This window comes from Cetorhinus maximus, chromosome 10 (assembly GCF_964194155.1).
Source record: "Cetorhinus maximus chromosome 10, sCetMax3.hap1.1, whole genome shotgun sequence".
Classification (NCBI taxonomy): domain Eukaryota; kingdom Metazoa; phylum Chordata; class Chondrichthyes; order Lamniformes; family Cetorhinidae; genus Cetorhinus; species Cetorhinus maximus.
The window spans coordinates 27,700,970-27,722,820 of record NC_135888.1 but is presented as its reverse complement, the minus strand read 5'-3'; the positions used below and the strand labels follow the sequence as shown (position 1 = coordinate 27,722,820).

The following is a 21,851-nucleotide window of genomic DNA, read 5'->3' as shown; positions in this document are numbered from 1 at the left end:
TTTTACCAATCAGTATCAGCAGTATCCCTGGGTCCTGTTTGCTCTTGCACATGAACCACATCCCTCCATTGCGTACAAGCAATTCCAGAGAGGTTTATCAATGCTGGACTGATTGTCTTGTTAACACTAATTAGTCACAGCCTCTGCACTTTTTTTTTACTGATGACTAAGAATTCATTCTAATGCCAATAACACAGCAGCATGCAACAGCAGTTGATGTCTCATCCATATGGTGCTGCTTCTTCAGTTCTAATTTAGAATCCAATTTGTCATCAGTGTATAATTGTCCTTCCTGTATCTGTAATGTTCTGGCTGTGCACAAGAATGAGACTTCTATCACTAGTTCTTTTGCGTGCGGAACTGTATAATGTACATCTAACAAGAACTTGCATTGCTACACTAAGTAGGTACAGTGTAATGATAGCACTCTTAACTTTCATCCAATAAAATGTCATTGTCAATCACTGCAGTGAAAATTAAGACATGCTATTGGGTGGTTGATGACAGATGAGATTGATGTGGTGCCTTACCGATCCTCCTCCTTCTTCAGATACCATGCCCTAAGGGCATTGGTGACCATGGACTTCCGTTGGATTGATTCATGATAATGCTTGGCCGAGTATGACAGTGGTACCGCCACTTCTGCAGTATGGCTGACCAGGAAACTCTCCTGCTCTTGCCACCTGCCACCAGGCATATTGGAAGGATCTACAGGCTGTTAACAAACGTTTTGGCCACATTGTGAACTCCCCTTCCGTGGCTATCAAGTCCTGAAGTGGGACTTGAACCCAGAGCTTCTGGCCTAGAGGTAGGGGCGCTACCACTGTGCCACAAGACATCCTTGATTTACTGACATAGAGCTATTTTAACATGCAACCTCCTGTATGGGTCTCCTGACAAACATAGAAGAGCCTGATGTTGCTGTGCACCTTTTCAAACTCATTACGAAGGTTGGCTGTTGTACTAGGAAGGATTCAAGGTGCTCCTAGAAATAGTTTTAATGTTTGTGCAGATGATACTTTTGACTGTTTCAGTGGTTTTTGAACTTCCTCTTATCCAGCAGTTTAGAAGAAATTATAATTGATAAAGCTGTGTTTCCAGAAACTCCTAGCTTTAATAAAAATAGAAAATGCTGAAAAGACTCAGCAGGTCTGGCAGCATCTGTGGAGGGAGAAACAGAGTTAACGTTTCGTATGACTCTTCTACAGAGCTAAAGAGAAGTAGAAATGTGCTGGTTTTAATGCTGTTTAAGAGGGGATGGAGCAGGTGGAGCAAAGTAGAGGGTCAGGGATAAGTGGGAGCTAAGGAGAGGTTGATAAAGATATCATAGACACAGGACAAAAGGGAGTATTAGCAGTAGTGGTAAAGACTAAAGAAAGTGCTGACTGATGGCCCAGTGGTGGTGATGGGGGGAGGGTGTGGTGGAGGTTGGAGAAAAAGGATTAAAAAATGAATACATGAACATAAATAAATAAGATTAATATTAATATTTTTTTATAATTGGATTAATAAAGAGGTAAAGACAGAGGAGAAAGTTCATGGTTCATTTTTCCAGCATTTTCTGTGTTTATTTCAGTTTCCAGCATCCACAACAGTTTGGCTTTAGTTTTCTATTGCGATTATCATATATTTAGGAAGTTAGGGATAGTCAGTTTGAAAATGCTTGAAACTACAACTCTGTCAGAAGTTTTGCACTTTATTAAATTCTCCTTTTATATCCTTTCCTTTGCAATTAATGGTATCTCACCACAGCCACCCTATAACAGAGGGAATGGTCTGTGATGTGCGCAGAGTTGCTGCAAGTGGCCAATAGAGAATGGGATAAGTTCCTGGCTGCAGCTGAGATTACTTCGTACAAAAGGGAGGAGGGTTGTTGGCTGATGTGCCTTATGGTCACTGTGGTCTCCTGGAACTCATTTCGATGGCCTTCAGGTCAAAAAGAGCTTCCCAAAATTCTTTTACCATAAACTGGCCGAGGGTTTTTCATTTCTTCCCCCCCCCCACCCCCCCCCACAAGACACTACAATGGCTGCTGGTGGGCGGGAGTACTTGATTGGGGGGTGGGGTGGGGGGTGGCAGTCATGATATTTATGTCATAAAAAACATGAGGAAAAGAAGGAGTAAACTATTAGGCTGCTCAAGCCTGCTCTTATATTTAGTAAGATCGTGGCGGAATTTCTACATCGACTCCACTTTCCCGCCCCAATCCCTTGCTTTCCTCAATACTCAGAAGGTCTATTGCTCTCAGTCCTGAGCATACACAACAACTGAGCACCTACAGTTCTCTGGGATAAAGCATTCCAAAGATTCAGAACCCTCTGAGTGAATAAATTTCTCCTTATCTCAGCCCTAAATGGCAGGTCCCTTATCCTGATTCTCGGCTCTTCTGCCAAGGGAAACAGCCTCTCAGCATCAACTCTGCTCCCAGTTTTATATATTTCAATGAGATCACCTGTCATTCTCCTAAACTCCATAAAATATAGGCCCATTCTACTTAATCTCTCCTCAGACACATTCCTCCCATCTGAGGAATCAATCCAGTGAATCTTCATTGAGTTTCCTCCAAGACAAGTACATCCAATCAGAAATGATTGCAAATCAGTAATCATTTTGAGGGGTTCAGATGACATAAGCATTGGCTGTCAAGTTTGAACATTTTTATGCCTATTCTCTGAATTAGACTACAGCCTTGTGTCATTGCATATTGCCCGTTAATGTGAATAATATACACTACTTCTGCGTGGCAAATTTATTCTTCTTTTTGCTGACAGGGTGGATCCTAATCATCAAAAACTGCACGTCTTTTAAGTTTTTTGAATTATGATACTGAAGATGAAGCAAAAATAAAGTTTTAATTTATACAAGGGAAAATTCAAAGCTACCACATGCAGCGTAAGGACTGCTCTATGATGTCCATGACTGTGCCACAAGTGAATGGATTCAGGCTTCAGCTGGGCAGGAATTAGCTACTGCAGCATCTTCATTCCATTCATCTGCAAAATGGTGCCAGTGGCAGGAATGCCTTGCAATGAGTTTACAGCGCAGAAACTGGCTATTCGGTCTAACCTGGTCTTTGCTGGTGTTTATGCTCCACATGAGCCATCCCCCTCCACTTCCATTCTCCTCCATCTAACCCCACCATATCCTTTCTTTTCATTTCATCCCCATACTTGTCCAACTTCCCTTTAAAGGCATCTTTGCCATTCACCTCAACTAATCCATGTGGTAGCTTGTATCTCATTTTAAAATATTTGTATTGGGCACTGGCGAAGGAAGCAATGATGAGTTTCTACCGCCAAAAGTGGCAGGTTAAATCATACCGTTGCTTTAATGCTGGCCCATCAACAACCGAATAAATATAGGCTATCACACTGGTAATTATGAGATTCAAACTGTTCCATTTGGAAGAGACCTTTCAGAGTCTAGCTGTACACATAAATTATGGGTCTTTTTCATGCAATGACACTGGTAGCAATTGGTTGGCATTGTAATTTCCTATATTTACATCTTTAATGTGAAGCTGCTGCAATTGTCAAAGCAGCCTCAATTTGAGAGACGTACATTGAAAGAACTATGCTTCATAGAACTGAATGACGTGGTTGTAGATATTTTTCCCCAACATGTTAAAATCTTATTTTCCTTCAAAGCAATTCGTTTAAAATAACTCAGTTTATTAATCCTGTTGTAGAATCTATATGCAGACTGTTTTTGTGATTACTGGGGAAGCTTGCTCTCAGCAGTGCCAAATTCTAAAGGCTGGTTACTGGGTTACTCTTAAAATCCCTACTGCATTTTACACATTCTGGAGCTGTAATTGGTCAGCTTAATTGGCTTCATGCAATGTCAATGATAGACAGCTTAATCTCCTGCTAATTAATAGAAAGAGAAGAGTTCACAGGTCTAGAAATACTTTCAAATAGACGACTTGCATCATGGCGAAAAGCAAAATGCTGCAAATGCTGGAAATCACAAGTCTAACAAAGGATCACGAGACCTGAAATGCTAACCCTACCTTCCCCTCTCCACAGATGCCTTTTCTTTAGAACCTGAATGGAGACGTTAGGTTGGCCTAGTGTCATCAAACCAAAAAAAAACATAACAGAAGTGCCTCCTTTTTAGAAGAGCACATTTAATAAAAACATAACAAGGAAACTTAATAAATTAAATGATGTCGCCACTTGTGTCGACCAGACTCCCTGGTCCCTATGGTGCCCACTGGCCGCAGAAGGCCCTGCACGTACAAGCGGGTAATGCATGCTTCTTCTCCAGGGCCAGCCGGGTGCAGACAAAGCCATAGAAGAGAAGCAGGTAGCCAGAGCAACCATCTCCAAGGGCCACACTCTCCACAGATGCAGACTAGCTAGTTGAGTGTTTCCAACGTTTTCTATTTTAATTTACATGATGGCACTGAATCTCAATGGTTATGTTGAGGATGGAGGGGGGTAGTTGTCATTTATGGACCTTCTTTCATTTTTTTCTGTTTATATATGGCAGTATATTTGTTGCAATTGTCTTTTTTTCCTCATTTAACTAGTCTTTTGTTAATTTTTTGACAAGGGCTCCCACTTCAAGTTTACAAGCAAGTTGATGCTTCTCTGACCCAAAAGATCTGCCTGGGCACTTGCTCAGACTGAAAGTTTTTTTGAAAAATTTATGGGCGCGATTTTCCACACCCGCCCGCCACCACGATCTTCCGGTCCCGCCGCAAGTTAATGGACTTCTGGCTGGGATGCCGCCTCGCCCACGGCGGGTCCCACCCACAATGGGGCCAGAAAATCCCGGCCTATTTTTTTTATCATCACAATTTAAAGTGGCATTACCTTTGTGTTATGATCCTGGAACACACCCCCACATTTTGGTACAATCCGAATAGGGACCCGTAACATTTTGTTTAAAGTAGAACAAGTCTGAGATTCAAGGAACTTACTGAGGGAATAAAGCCACATGATTCCACAGTTTTAAACAAACCAAAGTAAATTTTACTATACCGACTCAGAAAAGTAAAACAATTTACAATATCTATCTTATCTGTAGCATTAAGAATCAACATGAGGTACAAGTGAATTATCATGCAAACTGTCGTCAAACACACACTGCACAAGAAATGGCAGATGTGACCAAGGCAGAATCCACAGATTTTTCAGCAACCCACCCAGATATCAGTGTCCACTGAGTTGTGCAATCTTATTACAATTCTGTCTCCCTCACAAAGGATCTCAAATCTTCACTCTTGAAGATCTAACTTCTGAATTCCCTCCAAAAGTCACTCAGACTTGGACTGCCTCAATGACTGCACACCTCCTGATGAAGAGAAGAATCTCTTCTCCTGAGACTTCCACTGGCTTCCTGAAGCTACACTCCAGCACCTACTGACAGGCACAACTCTGGCTCTTTGGCCACACCAAGCTGAGCACTGCTGCTCAAAAGGGTTACTTCTGCCCCCACAGCCTGCAACATGGAGTCACGAGCTTCTGCTACCTTTTCAGCCCTCCATGGTTTCTCCCGAGCCTTCACTGCCTGGAGTCTGCCAACAGCAGCACCTTTGCTGCTTGAAGTCTCTTTCTTTGCTCCTCTCCCCAGTCTCCTCCTGGTGGTTCCTTCCTCCCAGTGGTTGTCACCTGGTGGCTCTTTCTCTGGTGGTCTCCTTCTCCGGGTCCTCTCCCTGGGTTCCCCCCTCTCTGGGTTTTCTCCTCTCAGTCCCAGGACTCCCCATGTTATAGACAAACCCTGGGTCTTGTGATCCTTGTTTTCGCATTACCCAGGGAATGGAGTATGTGCAGCCTGTCACCCTGCCACACTCTGCGCATGCTCAGAACTCTTGGGCCTGCCAGGAAATGGAGTCCTTGGCCTCTGTCCACCATAAGGTAAGTTCCCATTTCTTAACGTTACAGGCACGTCATCAAACAGCAACACACACAATTATCAAAAATATTAGCGAAAGATGTTGAACTATTGGTGAAATAAGATCAAATATTTCCAAATAATCCACTCTTCTCCCAGGAATAAAAGTTAATGTGTTTGCAGTAAACATAACATCTGGATTGTACACTGTCACGTATGTCCATGCAAACCATCTATACTCTGATTACAGAAGAGGAATCATCCATCAAAATGTGTATATATCAAAAACTCAAAATTAAGGATTTGACAAAGACATTGATCACATGCAAACTTCAGCAGGCATTTTTTCAAACAAACGAAAATGTAATTAACAGTCTCCTTGCGTTTTTCTGTCTTGTGGGCAACAGGCTTTATCATCCTTCTAAACCCTTTATGACTGTAGTTAGCAGCAGCTGCAAATCTGCAACCAACAAAAACTTAACAGCCACTTCAGTAAATGGGTGACAATTAATGGACCAAAGGTCAGCAATTGATCAAAATCCAAAGACTCTCAACTAGAAAGAAATAATATCATTTATTCAACCACTTTATATGGGATAGATTTGTGTTTGTACCTATGAATTAATGACTGCCAGTTAAATAACTCTGTTCAAAACTTCCTAATGATTCAATTGTTCACAAAGCCTACGTGGTCACTCCAAAGCTATGTTTATGGCCCTGTCTATTTCATGCAATCACTTCTGTAATTTCTTGCACCACTTCGGATGATCTCCACCATATCAAATGCCAAGACTTCCCAGGGACTCATGAATGCTGTGGATAGTGAAATACGAAAATGCCATATGAGAAATTATGGGGGAGCACCTCTCTTCCCGAACATAATACATTAAATGAATCTTTGACAAGGTGCTTTAGAAATGAACACCTCTTTGCTCCTTTTGGCTTCTGAATGAATTTGAATTTGACTGTATCGTTAATGCTTAATGATACATTCTCAGTGAGTGTGTTTGAAATGTAGGGAAGTCATGAATCCCACACCAGTTCAGTGAATATGATTCTTTTTCCCAGTCCTTTGCCTCTACTCCATGTCCTGTCCATTATTTAGACTTCATCTCATATTTAACATCTTTTATGTATCATTCCTCTAATGCCTTAGTTTCACATTTTCTTTTCTCTATTCGGTTTCCTTTGTCCTTTTATTCTTCTTTTTATAAATAGGCCTTGTCACTCATTTAGTTCAGGAAATCTAACAACGTCAATCACAAATTCTCTAACAGACACAGTCAAAAGATAGTCATTTTGAACAGAGCTGCTGCAATTTAGAAGCCTTCCACAATAAAATATTTCAGATAGTCTCCAATCTTTAACAGATTTTAAAATGTCTGTGGGAAATTTAGAATATTTGTAGTAGAATATTTTAAAATACAGAAAGAACGCAGACCAGATTATGAAACTCCTGCACAATCAGATTTTCATTGTTGCCTTTTTTGATTGCTTTTGGCAGGGACCAAACACGATCGTCAAATTTTTGATTCTAAAATCATTTGATTTGATCATTGATAAATTAAGGTGAGGATTTCACCATTATCTCTGTGATTGCCAGGAAGGCAGATTCAAGGTTGAGTGTCTCGAAGGAGACTGAGAGAGTTGACAGGTACAAGGTTTCACGAAACATTTGCCAAATCTTTAAATAATGGCATGTGTGAGATCCTCATCGTTTATTGCTTCCATTATTTTTAAGCTTTTATTCAAAATAGCATAAAACTCGTGAAAGTTTATAATACTGCAACAAAAATGAAAGCCAGAATTTTACGTCCCCTTTGCAGTGGGGACAGGGCTGTAAAATGTGACGAGCCATCCTAAACTCCATCGACCCCGGCAGGAACGTAAAACCCCGCTGCCACACAATTCCACCCAAAGCATTTTTGTCTGCAATGCATTATGTCATCGGATTCATTCTCTGTATCACGGTATATTTAGGGTTAAATACCAAATCTTCACACAGAATTTGGTCACCTTATTTTGACACAGGATTCAGTGTGACTGGGTCAGTGAGGAATCTAAAGAAGAGTCCAGCTCATTTAATCGCAATGCCAGAATTCTGTTGACTTTGTTTGCATATATGTTTTTTGCTGGTCTCTTTATGTTTGAGATACATATTTACACTTTTTTTTTGTAAATTTGAGTAGTCAGTTTCAAACTTTCTGGAGAGATAGCTAGGCCAGAATGACTTGATTGAAATACGCCAAAATAACCCACCCAATGAAGTTAATATTTACATGTATAATTTAGCACGTCACAGAAGTATAATAATTTTCATAATGTATGGTGATTTATTGTAAAAGTAGGTTAATAGTGGAGTTTGGATAGTTTCTGTGTGTGTGTGTGTGTGTTTTAATTGAATTGAAGACAGCTGGTCTGGAGGCTTTGACTCATCAAAAGAAGCTAGGTTTGAAATGCTAAATACATAAATATGGCTGAAGTCTTAGAAAGTAAGGTGAGGAGAATTTGTATTTTTAGATAAATCAGGGCAGTTTGAATTTCAAAGAGATGGTAGGATGTTTCTACCTAGCCAGAGAAGCTAGGCCAAGCAGTGTGTTTATTTTTTCCCAAACATTACTGACAATATTAGCATCATGAAAAGATTTATATTATAAGAAAGGTAAAGTTCCAAAGACATATGGGAACAATGGAATTTACATTAAAAAGGAGAAACATGTATAAAGGAGAATGAGGCTATGTATCAGGGAAGGCATTGTAAGGTCTAACAGAAATGTGAGAAGCCTGCTGTCTACAGAAACCGAAGCTGGGAAAAGCCACTTTGAATTCTACTGTCCAAGGTATTGTGTTGACTTGCCTGGATCTATTTAAAATCTATTTGTTTTTACTGTTGCCTTAATGGGGATGTAGCTGGAAGCCAGATTAATTAGGGGTTTTAGGAGATTTTATAATAGTAATTTGTAGACCTATGTATGTGCTTGAAACCTTTTATTTTGTTAATAAATGTTTAATTAAGTTTTTTTATTAAAAAAACTCTGGAGTCTTGGTGGACTTATTACTTCTGAATTCAGGGCATGCATTATGAAATAGATACAAATTGCAAAACCACTGTAATAGCAGGATCAAGTTTCCCTTGTGGATTTGATCTACCTGGCACACATCATCTGCCACGTCATAACAAGCATATCAGTTGTGACTTTTATTATTTCCTTCCTTAGACAGATGGATATTTAAGCCTGTATCTACTTAATGCTACAGCATTTTAATGCTTCTGTTTACTCACCCATTTTTCATTTTTCAACCCAAGCCACAGTGTAGTGAAGTGTTCAATCCACTGCCTACCACAAGTCAAGGACAATCACACGACAGGATATATTAAAAAGAGTGACTAAAATCTAGCTCTGCAGTTTTCTTTTGGATCCCTGAGGTCACTACAGGGGGGGACGATGGAGTAGTGGTATTGTCGCTGGACTAGTAATCCAGAGAGCCAGGGTAACGCTCTGGGGACCCTGCTACAAAACCCACCATGGCAAATAGTGGAATTTGAATTCAATAAAGATCTGGAATTATAAGTCTAATGATGACCATGAAACCATTGATGATTGTTGTAAAAACCCATCTGGTTCACTAAGGAAATCTGACGTTATTAGCTGGCCTGACCTACATGTGGCTCCAGACCCACAGCAATGTGGTTGACTCTTAAATGCCCCTTAACAAGGGCAACTAGGGATGGGCAATAAATGCTGGCCCAGCCAGTGATGCCCACATCCCATGAATGAATAAAAACAAAATAGGTAGTTAAAGACACATTAAAAATTGTATGGAACAAAGCAATATTCAACATGAGGAGAAATACCACAGCAACAACTTACATTTGTTAATATGCCACTCACCTCCCCCACCCCCCCCACCACCAGCAGGCTTCTAAGAAAGGCATAATCAGTCAAAAATAGACAACAAACCAAAGAAGGAAATGCATGTTTCCCACATTACAAGTGAAGTACACTTCAAAGGCATTTCATTGATTGTAAAGCACTTTGTAGTGTCCTGAGATCGTGAATTGCACTAAATAAGTGTAAGTCTTTCTTTATGCTTCATTAGTATGAATGGGCCATTGATTGGTCAAAGAGGTGAGTTTTAAAAGAGAGGAGGGAGGCGGTGGAACTTAGTGAAGAAATTCCAAAGCTTGGGACCAAGGTGTCTGAACACATAGGTAGTAATGGTGGTGGAAAGAGAGGGATGCACAAGGAGCTGCAGTTGAGTGTAATGACTCAAGAATATAACAGTCCACTGCAAAGCAGTTTAGACCATTGATGAAATCTGGACTTACCTGTTTCAGGATTAGCCACAAACTGCCTAATACTGAAACAGATCCCACAAATCTCTGATAGAAATAATGACTAAGTAACCACAAAAGGAGTATTCAGACTGGGACCAGCATGACATTAACACGCAACAAAATCATGCAAACGTCATAAGCTTTCACAGACTGCAAGGGTCCACAATTATGCTCCCTGTAACTTCGAGGCTGCTTGTTTCCATTGCTGTAATGGTCAAATTAGAGACAGTTACCTATATGACAGCTTCCATTGGATGTCACTACTGAGCAAGGGCAACGCTCACACACAGCTGTATAGTTGGCTCCAGGCTTCCTGTAGAAACTATCCTTGCACTTCTCACAATAATGTCCTTTGCTATTTCCAGTGCAGTTTAAACAGATGCCTAAAAAAAAAAGAAACACAGATGAATAGCAGCTCTATTTGCTTTATTTAGAGGAGGATGAAAAAAGATTTAAATAACAGTGCAGATTTCACATATGTCCACATGACCTGACTTTTGTCTGTAATTCAACAAGCCTAACTGGCCACTTTAGATCACTTGTTCCAGTTAATCAATTAACCATTGAGATATGATTAAAAGCATCAACGATGCTCTATGATAAAAACAAGCAATGGCAGCAGCTGACTCCACTGCACACACATCATTAATTCTGACCAACATCTGTGACAAATGTTCTTCTTGGCCCATGTTTATTTATGCCATAACTTCAATGGAGAAATGCACATTTTACAATACTGTCTCTGCACTGGTAGCCTAGAATCTGACTATAGCTCACATACATAGTTAAATTATAAAGTTACGGCTTCTTAAAATCAATAAAATTAAATCTGAAATAGGTCATAAGCTGTACCTTAAAGAATGAGATGCAGAAGGTACATGTTAAACAATTGATGTACAAATGTCCATTTGGTTAAAAAGTACATGCACCAGATCATGTATTCCCTATGTTCCCTTTTTATATGTCAATAAAAAATCAGCTGAAAGTTTGGCTGTGCACCAGGATATCACAGTAATTCTATTACAGTTTACGCTTGCTTGGTTGCACCATGGTACTTGAATAAAATCCTCTCTAAGCATATTGCAGCAGCATACTGTCAAATGAAAGAGGCTGTGTCATTTTCATTTTGTAAGTATCTTTGCAGACAAGAAGGCCATTTGTAAACTTTGTGTGAATGATGAGGCCATCATTGCATTCCTTGCGCACAGGTTATAATACATTTTTCAATAATTTTAATAAAATGAAATAACAATTCCCTGAGACCCTAGGGAAGGGCAGAAGGGTTAGTGGTGGTGAAGGAGGGCAGGGATGGGTGCAGTGAGAAAGATGAGGGGAGAGCAAGATGCAAAATCTACTGCAGCACCAACAGCTAGATAGCTAACAGAACAGTCACAGTATGGCTTTCTACACTTCCAGAAAATCACAGCCCTTTAGATGTCTATAGATAAATCTTCCCTTGTGAAAATATCACGATGCAATGCTATACAAAATGTTCAAGATTTTAGTAAAAAGGAATAATGGTCTGATAAAAATCCCACTTAAAGTATTTGATAGGTTCTATTAGGTGGATGTTGGCAGATGCTGACATAGTGGTAATGTCACTGGACTAATAATCCAGGTGCTCTGGTTAATGCCCTGGGCACATGGGTTCAAATCCCACCCCAGCAGTTGGTGGAATTTATGTTTACATTTATATTCCACATTTATTAATTAGTCTCAGTAATGGTGACTAAGACAGCTATCAATTGTTGTAAAAATCCATCTGGTTAACTAATGTCCTTTAGGGAAGGAAATCTGCCATTCTTATCTGGTCTGGCCTACATGGGATCCCAGACCCACTGAATGTGGTTGACTCTTAACTGCCCTTTGAAATGGCCTTTAAGCCACCCAGTTCAAGGGCAATTAGGGATGGGCAAAAAATGCTGGCCTTGCTAGCGATGCCCATGAAAGATTAAAGAATGCATCTCAATCATTTGAATATAGCAGTAGAAATTCTGCACTGACATCAAACATGAGGTTACAATTCATTTTATTCAAGGAATATGATTCATCATTTAGGTATAATTATATGCATTTCTGTTGTCTCCATTTTTATTGTTCTATGCAATAACTTTCATCTTCAGAAATGAGCACCAAATCATATCTGGCGATGTCACGTGAAAGGACCAAAGAAGTTGAAAGTGTCTGTCAATACTCAAAGGATTGTGAAGAAGCCATTCTTAAGCAATTTCCTCATAAGAGATGTATAAAAATAGTGACAGGCTCTGAGTATAGGGTTCCACAGGGAGCAGTGCTATAAATAAACCTCTGATTGCCTGTATTGCTGAAGTTCCTCATTATCTTAGTCTGACACCAAAGTAGTACGTGGCACTAGACTGTGCCATGGGCTAAGCCCAACATCAGGTTCAATCCAAATGGTCCAAGCTGATATTAATGTTATATGGGGAGGAGGTTGGTCTATTGAATGCATGGTATAATGGAGAAGACTGCAGGTGGTTGTGTTGCAATCCAGCATTTAAATAGCCAAATGGACTAGGTGCATGTTGGCACTCACAACGTTCGGGTGAGGTTATATATCCAAATTCCCTCTGAGATACAGAAAGTTGTTACTGTTCTTCAGGCTTTCGATTTGGAGAACTTGAATTTTAGATTGCCCAAATGTAAAATATAACAGAAGCTTATATCAAATTGATCTAATTGTGAGTAAACAACTGGTTGATTAGACCCTGACCTGCTCTAGGAGCACAGTAGCTTCTGTTCCCTGGGATCATTATGATTAATTATAGGAAAACCTAAAAAGGTTAGAATATGGCGCAATACACATCCTTCCTTTCCACTAATAGTTTATTCATGTATAATTGGTGAGCTGAGAGTGTCTGCTCTTGACCACGCAGCATTTGACCGAGTGTAGCATCAGGGAGCCCTAGCAAAACTGGAGTCAATGGGTATCAGGGGGAAAACTCTCCACTGGTTGGAGTCATACAAAGGAAGATGGTTGAAGGTCAATCACCTCAGTTCCAAGATATCACTGCAGCAGTTCCTCAGGGTAGTATCCTCGGCCCAACCATCTTCAGCTGCTTCATCAATGACCTTCCTTCCATCACAAGGCCAGAAGTGGGGACAGTCGCTGATGATTGCTCAAGGTTCAGCACCATTCGTGACTCCTCAGATACTGAAGCAGTCCATGTTCAAATGTTGCAATATCCAGGCTTGGGCTGACAAATGGCAAGTAACATTCGTGCCACACAAGGCAATGACCATCTCCAACAAGAGAGAATCTAACCATCGCCCCTTGACATTCAATGGCATTACCATCGCTGAATCCCCCACTATCAATATCCTGAGGGTTACCATTGACCAGAAACTGGACTGGACTAGACATATAAATACTGTGGCTACAAGTGCAGGTCAGAGGCTAGGAATCCTGCAGCGAGAAACTCATCTCCTGACTCCCCAAAGCCTAGCCACCATCTACAGGGCACAAGTCAGGAGTGTGATGGAATACTCATCACTTGCCTGGATGAGTGCAGCTAGAAACAACACACAAGATGCTTGATACCAACCAGGACAATGCAGCCTGCTTGATTGGCACCCCATCCACAAATATTCACTCCCTCTGTAACTGATGCACATTGGCAGTGTGTGTCATTTACAATATGCACTGCAGGAACTCACCAAGGCTCCTTAGGCAGCACCTTCCAAACCCACGACCACTACCATCTAGAAGGACAAGGGCAGCAGACACATGGAAACACCACCACCTGGAAGTTCCCCTCCAGTCACTCACCATCCTGACTTGGAAATATATCACCATTCCTTCACTGTCGCTGGGTCAAAATCCTGGAACTCTCTTCCTAGTACCACTGCGGATGTACCTACACCACATGGACTGTAGTGGTTCAAGAAGGCAGCTCACCCACCACCTTCTCAAGGGCAACTAGGGATGGGTAATAAATGCTGGCCCAGCCAGTGACGCCAACATCCCATGAATGAATTTTTAAAAATGAAATTTTGGTTTTCTCAAGCTTCCAAAAGATTAGGTGATGAGCATTTATGTTGTAATTGAGTTTCAACCAAGTAAAACCACAGATTTATTATGGGGGAAATGTATTTGAATAATTCCAAAGTGATGCATTTTGGTAGCAGGTTAGTTAACTAAAACTCCAAAGATAGTCCACATGGTGGTTATGTACTCTAAATGAAGGTCCAGAAAGCAAGAATTGTGTTTTCTTTTTATCTTGTCATCTTGCCAGCAATAATCTCTCCAAATGCCAGTAAACCTGACCTTGAAACATCAGTCAGTTTATGATTTTAATTAGGCTCTTAAACTGTTTCCTTCTTGATTGATGCAAAAATGTGAAATGAATCAACATGGACACTGCAGAACTTACGCTGTCAAATCTCTGGTGCTTGTTTATTTTGATAGGTCTCAAAGTGCTGAAGTTAAATAGTTTGTGCATGTGTTGGCTGACCACAAGGAAGGGAACATTCCAGTTCCAGCTCAATTGTAGGTCTTAAAAAAAAGACCTTTGCAAAGTTGGCCCATCAAGAGATGTTTATTCTTGGAGCAGGATTTCTCAAAATGGAAATGCATTTCCCAAAATGGCTTTGTACCTTTTGCAATTCGACATATGGATTAAATATGTTAGTCTTCGTTCTGTTAATGACACAGTGTTCATCTGGACTGAGCTGTAAACAAAACAGGGCCTATTGCAGCATTTGAAACATCTGCTTGCTGACAGCACAACTCACATTGCCAGGAATCATTCTTGTTACAGTATGTTCAATACAAAGAGAAACTGAAGTCAAATGCATAACATAACTTTACTTTTTCAGAAAAATGCAAGTTTTTTTCCACATCGCGCCATATTGAAAATTGCCACTGTACAGGGTTCTACAAATTATTTTCATATTTTACTTTACCTTTGTTAAAGCAGTGGAAACTCATTTCCGTTTGCTTCAAGTCTCCTTCATCGAAAATAAAGCTTTGGTGATTTATTAAGTATTGAACTTGTCTACCCAGGCTGGAGTATCCATCTTAATTTCTGCACCCCACCTCTGCTGAGATATGCTTTAGCCTTTGTTCAAGATCATCCAGTTTGATGCGGTTCAGATCAGAGTCTATCCAGAGAAGAAAACTAAATCACTGGCCTTTTACTCTGTATTACTGGGCACTTGTGCACTATTCCAGCATCACTGTGCAATCCATTAGCTGAACTGGGCTCTGATGTTAAAATCATTATACTCCTGAAAATCACCATGGTGGTTGATTAAAATGTGTCATCTTAAACCCCTATTTCCTCCACCCTCGCATGCAACAACAAATGTGAGGCATTTGCGGAATTCTTTGTCACTAAGATTAAAACCATTCAATCAACTCCCTCCCCTCCAATGACCTCCTGGACCAAATTTCCTCAAAGATTATCCCCTACTGAAGCCCTGAGCTTGCATCTTTCTCTACAATGGTAGAACCCTAGGAAGTACAGAGAATCAGAGGGACCTTGGTGTACATGTCCATGGATCCCTGAAGGCAGCACCACAGGTAGATACATTGGTTAAGATGGCATATGGGATACTTGCCTTTATTAGCCGAGGCATAGAATATAAGAGCAGAGAGGTTATGTTGGAGCTGTATAAAACATTAGTTAATCCACAGCTGGAGCACTGTGTGCAGTTCTGGTCACCACATAATAGGAAGGATATGATTGCACTGGAGAGGGTGCAGAAGGGATTCACCAGGATGTTGCCTGGGCTGGAGCATTTCAGCTATGAAGAGAGACTGGATAGGCTAGGGTTGTTTTCCTTAGAGCAGAGAAGGCTGAGGGGGGACCTGATAGAGGTATACAAAATTATGAAGGGCATAGATAGGGTAGATAGGAAGGCACTTTTCCCCTTAGCGGAGGAGGCAATAACCAGGGGGCATAGATTTAAGGTAAGGGGCAAGAGGTTTAGAGGGGATTTGAGGGAAAAAAATTTCACCCAGAGGATGTTTGGAATCTGGAACATACTGTCTGAGGGGGTGATAGAGACAGGAACCCTCACAACATTTAAGAAGTATTTAGATGAGCACTTGAAATACCATAGCATACAGGGCTTTGGGACAAGTGCTGGAAAATGGGATTAGAATAGATAGGTGCTTGATGGCTGGCATATGCACGATGGGCCGAAGGGCCTGTTTCTGTACTGTATAACTCTATGACTTTCTCTACTGTCTCCACTCAAGTCCTCTCTTTGCCCTGCTCGCTCGGCCTTATTCTGATATTAAATATTGGGAGGGCCAAAGCCGTTGGTCCCTGGCACAAACTCCTTTCTCTAACCATTGATTCCATCCCTTTCCCTGGCAACTGATCGAGCTGAACCAGACTGTTCATAAGCTTGGTGTCATACTTGACCTGTCATGAAGCTATTAATGTATATAATGTTATTGGAAAATATTTTTCTTTTTAAATGGAGGTTTAGTCTATGGGTGTGTCTTAATTGGATTAAAGCCAGCTAGTCTGGGTGCTTTGATGTGCACTAGTTTTGAGATGTAAGAGAGGTAGAGTGCATTTGCATTTTGCTGAATAAAGCATTCAAGAAGTGAGGTGAAATCTGGCATCTAGCTAGCAGAGACCAAGCAATATGTTTATATTATTAATAAAATTGGCACTATGAAAAGGGTTTTATTGTTAGAAGAGATGGAGTTCAAAGAGGCTGGTGATACAATAAGAATTTACATTCAATGAGCTGTGTTGAGTATAACAGACAGCAGCTTTGTGTGTGCAGGGCAGAGGTAATGTAAGATCAAAGCAGCTGTAAGCTGCTGTCTCCATAGGAACCAAAGTGAGAGGAACCTCATTTTGAATTTGTAAAGTGAAAATGCTTTGCCTGGTGTCTGGTAAAGTCAATTGGTTGCTGTTGCCTTAATGGAGATTAGTTTGGGAATTTGTTAAAAGTTAAGATAGTAGTAATTTGTAGCCATGTGTATATATTTAACTTGCGTAAATTAATAAACGTCTCAACTGTTTTGATATAAAACTTCTCAAGAAATGGTGGTCTAATTCATGAATTTGGAGCTGCATCTCAAACATACAGAAATAAAAATATAGGTTATGACAGATGTTTAAAGATTCCCTCTAGGATTTTTAAATAACTTAGCTTTACCAACTGCTGTGTCATAACATGACCCCACGTCTTTCTGACCACATATAACACCATTACTAAAACTGCCTATTGTCACCTCCTGTAACATCGCACAACTCCTCCCCCCTTTCCCCAACCCCCATCTCAGCTCATCTGCTGAAACCCTCACCTATGCCTTTGTTGTCTGTAGTCCTGACTATTCCAACACATTCCTGGCTGGCCTCTCATGTTCTACCTTCCAAAAACTTAACATCATCCAAAACTTGGCAGCCTGCGTAATATCTCACACCAAGTCCTGTTCACCCATCACCACTATGCTCGCTGGCCTACATTGGTTCCTGGTTAAGCAACACCTCAATTTTTAAAATTCTCATCCTTGTTTCTTCCTCTCTTTACCCCTTTAATTTCTTCACCTGCCCTTATACCTCCTTATGTGGCTTGGTGTCAAATTTTGTTTGCTAACTCTCCTGTAACGTGGCTTGGGCACCATGTTAAATGTGCTTTATAAATACAAGTTGTTGTTGTGTAAAACAAAACACATATGCAATGATGTGGGTATATAATATAAAATAGTCATAAGATTCTAATTTTGCAATGTGATAGTATTATGGAATGCATGTTTTCATTACTCTTCAATAGTATTATATAAAATGCAATATGAAGTGGTAAAGGTTTATAATGGTGGCAGTGTCGCTGAGGGTCTTACCAATGAGGTTGGGTTACACTGTGATTAAAGTGGTGCCAATGCTTAAAACCTTAAGTGATCAAATATCATATGATCAGAAAACAGGAAATAAGCAGCACTGTGTATACAGACCATAATTGGTACCGTAAAACAGCTATCAATAGGATTGAGATACCAGAACACTCTTTGCCTTAAAAATATAACCATAAGAATTACCAGAAATAGGCTTCTGCTCCACTAATGAGCAGAGATCACAAAATGGTGCAGCCGAGTACAATAATCTGCACTTAATTTCACTCAACCCAGACAATCCACCTATCCAGTGAAAGGCCAGCACTCCTATGTGGCAGGTTCCACCTGACACATAATATATTTGTACATGGAGTCTTTCTTCCTCCAATCTGCTGTAAATTATGTTGTGGAAAGTCTGGCTTAATGAGCAACATCACAAAAACCCTGCTGTGAACAAGATTTAACACTAGCCAGACTCTAAAGCAGTCTCGAAAACATCATGGAGTCCTGAAACTCTCGTCAAAAAAAGAATTAGAGCATTTCTTATCAGACAGAGATTCTGTAAAATAACATAAGCTGCAGAATAAAATCTGTTGCTGTACACTAATCTCCAGCATCCAAGCAGCTGTTGGTTAAACTTTCAACCTTCGTTCTCTTGTATTTTAAGACTCCAATTACATTACATTCTTGGCTGCTGGTTGCTGTTTCTTTGGTCAATTGGCGAGCACAATCATGCTGGCGTGTAAATCATGCCATCCAGGGAGCACATGCAGCTAAAACCCACAGAAAAGTGAATTTATACATTGAACATTGCATCAAATTAAAGCCTTGCACCTAATCCTTAGCCATTATTCTGTGCCAGAAACCAGAAACAAGAAATCCAAACACCTGAACATTCATGTAGATGTATATGCAATGTATTCTGTTCACGTGAATGTTTTGCTTTGGTCATATGGCCACTGTGAAACATGGCACTTGCAATCTATATCACCAACTTTCCATACTTCTGCAAATGAGCCTCAGAGTTTCATCAGTTGCACCTTTAAATGTGTAATACGAGAAGCTGACTGGTGGTAAAATTTCAAATGATAGGAAGTTAATAGAACAGTCAATAGCTCTACTTTATTCCGCTTGACAGTGATACAAATGAGTAGTTACCTGGTCATTTTGCAGTGCTCAATTCAGTACAGCTGGAGCATGAGAATAGTCTCACTGTTTGAAATGTATTGTGGTGCAGCTACGTAACATGTACTGGTCTGAGGCTCTACTATGTAATACTCAGTCAGTAGCCTCAAATTGTAAAGCTGACAGTGCCTCATGCTGACCTTTAGTAATAAAGGACCTCCACCATTTGTTTTTTGGCATTTTCACTTTCTAATATCACTAAAAGTGAGGTCTAATGAAATCCTTGAATACTTTCCAAAGATTTATTTGCACCATTTGGGTGTTATCTTGCGGGGATTTTGCACTCTGAATGGTGTGGGACCAGCTGCAACAGCTGGAGTCACACTTATCATCTTAGTACACTTTTAGGGTTCAGATCACAGGCCCCACTGCCCAGTTATAGAATTACTTTCATATTGATGTACTTACGAAGCTGAGTTCTATTGCTTCCTCAAGTGCTAACCTTATCATTGGATGAACTACAAACTGACCAAGTGAAAGGTTGAAGTGAAAATATTGTGGGCCATTGTGTATTTCAACAGTAATACAGGACCTCAGAGAGAGGAAGTATACAAAAACCACTGAGTTCACCCAAAAAAACCAAGAGGGAAGCGGTTTTGCACTTTAATGTTGCATGTTATCCAGAATTATTGCTTTTGAAATATTAAAGTAAGTTTGATAAATTTGGCTTAAAGCGTTGGCCCGGATTACGAGGTCAGTGGCAAAGGACTGGGGCTAACTGTTTATGACACTGAAAGCTGCCTACAAATTTTCTTGATTTTGGCCAGTAACTTCCTATCATCGCGCATCTGATCCAGGGCAATGCTCACTACAGTGGATCTTTAGCAGATTTGAACAGGGCAAGGAACAGCGTGACTCTTCAACTCACAAGATTGAAGAATTCTCACTCAGCCATGCAGAATCAAAACCAATTACAAAAAAAATTGTAAAATTATGTACGAAATAAAGATGGGATTCAGAAAAAGAAATGAAGGAGACAAAGAAAAGGGGTAAAAAAAGATTTTTAATCTCCAAAATTAATCAAACTCAGAAGGAATAAAACCCCACACTTGTAAAATTAAGATTTCAATGCCAGAGAGTTTGTTTGACAGCAATTATGACTTATCACATCATTAAAAATTTAATTACACCAGCTCGAACATTTTCTGCTATATTTAGTGGGTAACTACTGGGTAAGTACTGCAACTTCATAGGCCATTCCATATATTTCAATGCTGACTCTAATGTCTAGGTACTGTTATAGCACAGCCTATAGAGTGTAACTCAGTTAGCAACTTTTGGATTTCTGCATTCAATTATGCATACCTTGGAAGTTGCTGTCCAGTTTACTCCATAATAACGGTGAGTGCTGACAACCTCACCATTACACTTAATGCAACATTTGGGCCTGGACTTACATAGAATTTAAACCACAGAAAAAGCTCTTTCTGCCCAATTGGTCCATGCTGCTGTTTATACTCCACATGGGCCTCCTCCCAACTCTTTCAACATCCCTTCCCGCTCATGTGTTTATAAAGCTTCCCTTCTTAAATGGGTCTATATTTTTAGTGCAGACCTTGTAAAAGAGCAATAAAAACAGAAAATGCTGGAAATACTTAGAAGGTCTGGCAACATCTGTGGAGAAAGAAACAGAGTTAATGTTTCAGTTCCGTGACCTTTTGTTAGAATAGAGCACTGCAAATGAAGCCTCCAGCTTAGGCTATACTGTTTACAAAATCAACCTGTGTGTATAATTGTGTTCTGCAAGCACAGGAGATCGGTAAATATCATCAATTGATTCAGAGGTATTCCAATAATGGAAATCACTTAGATAACAATATGGTTGGGATTTTTACTCTTAGCTCCATAGGCAACTATTTCCCATCAAATCTTCCATTTTTATCTTTCTCGCAGTTACAGTTGCAAAACTAGCTGACTACAGCTAGTTCTCCTATTCACATGATGTTTCTATAGTCCAATATGTTCAAACCATCAATGCATTTGACCTGATGTTGTTCCTTACAGTATTTTTAAACAGCGTAATGTCTAGTTCCTATTCCGCAAATCAGACAAAGTGATTTTGGAGGTAACTTCCATTTTCAGAGTAACCTATATATTGTGCCTAATTTTAGATGCCTTACAGTAAGTGTCAGTTTGGCTCAGTTGATCGCACTTACCCTCTTGGCTGAGTCAGAAGATTGCAGATTCAAGTCCTGCTGTTGGACATGAGTGCATAATCCAGGTTGACACATTGATGCAGGACTGAGGGAATGCTACATGATGAAAGGTGACATTTTTCAGATTAAATGTTCAGGTGTTTTTTTAAGAAGATCCCATGCTACATTTTTGAAGAAGAGTGGGAAGTATCCCTTGTGTCCTGTGTCACAAACATGTAATTATGATTATACAGATTTTAAGGACAACTGTTTTAAAGGCACATTTTTGTTTATAAACCTTTACATTGGACAGAATTTTTACCTTGATGGGCGGGCGGGCGGGCAGCCGAACCCCGCCGGCGAAATGGGGCCCGCCGCCATTTTGAGTGGGCGGGCCAATTAAGGCCCGTCCAGCAGCCTGCCCAACAGGAAGCGCTATGCGCTTCCTGTGCAAGGGGGGAGGGATTCTCAATCTGTCAAAGTGTGCTCTTTCGCGCATGCGCACGAAAGAGAGCACATCTCTCTGAGACTA

At 40.3% G+C, this 21,851-nt stretch overlaps 1 protein-coding gene across 2 annotated transcripts in view; it reads right to left on the bottom strand.

Annotated features, from left to right (window-relative positions):
- Window positions 1-21,851, bottom strand: part of LOC144685592 (multiple epidermal growth factor-like domains protein 9) — a 321,618-nt gene that overhangs the window by 83,076 nt on the left and 216,691 nt on the right. For both annotated transcript variants that reach the window (XM_078550263.1, XM_078550262.1), the window contains exon 4: window positions 10,414-10,563. In XM_078550263.1, coding sequence (XP_078406389.1) covers window positions 10,414-10,563 — 150 coding nt within the window. The remainder of the gene's footprint in view (window positions 1-10,413; window positions 10,564-21,851) is intronic.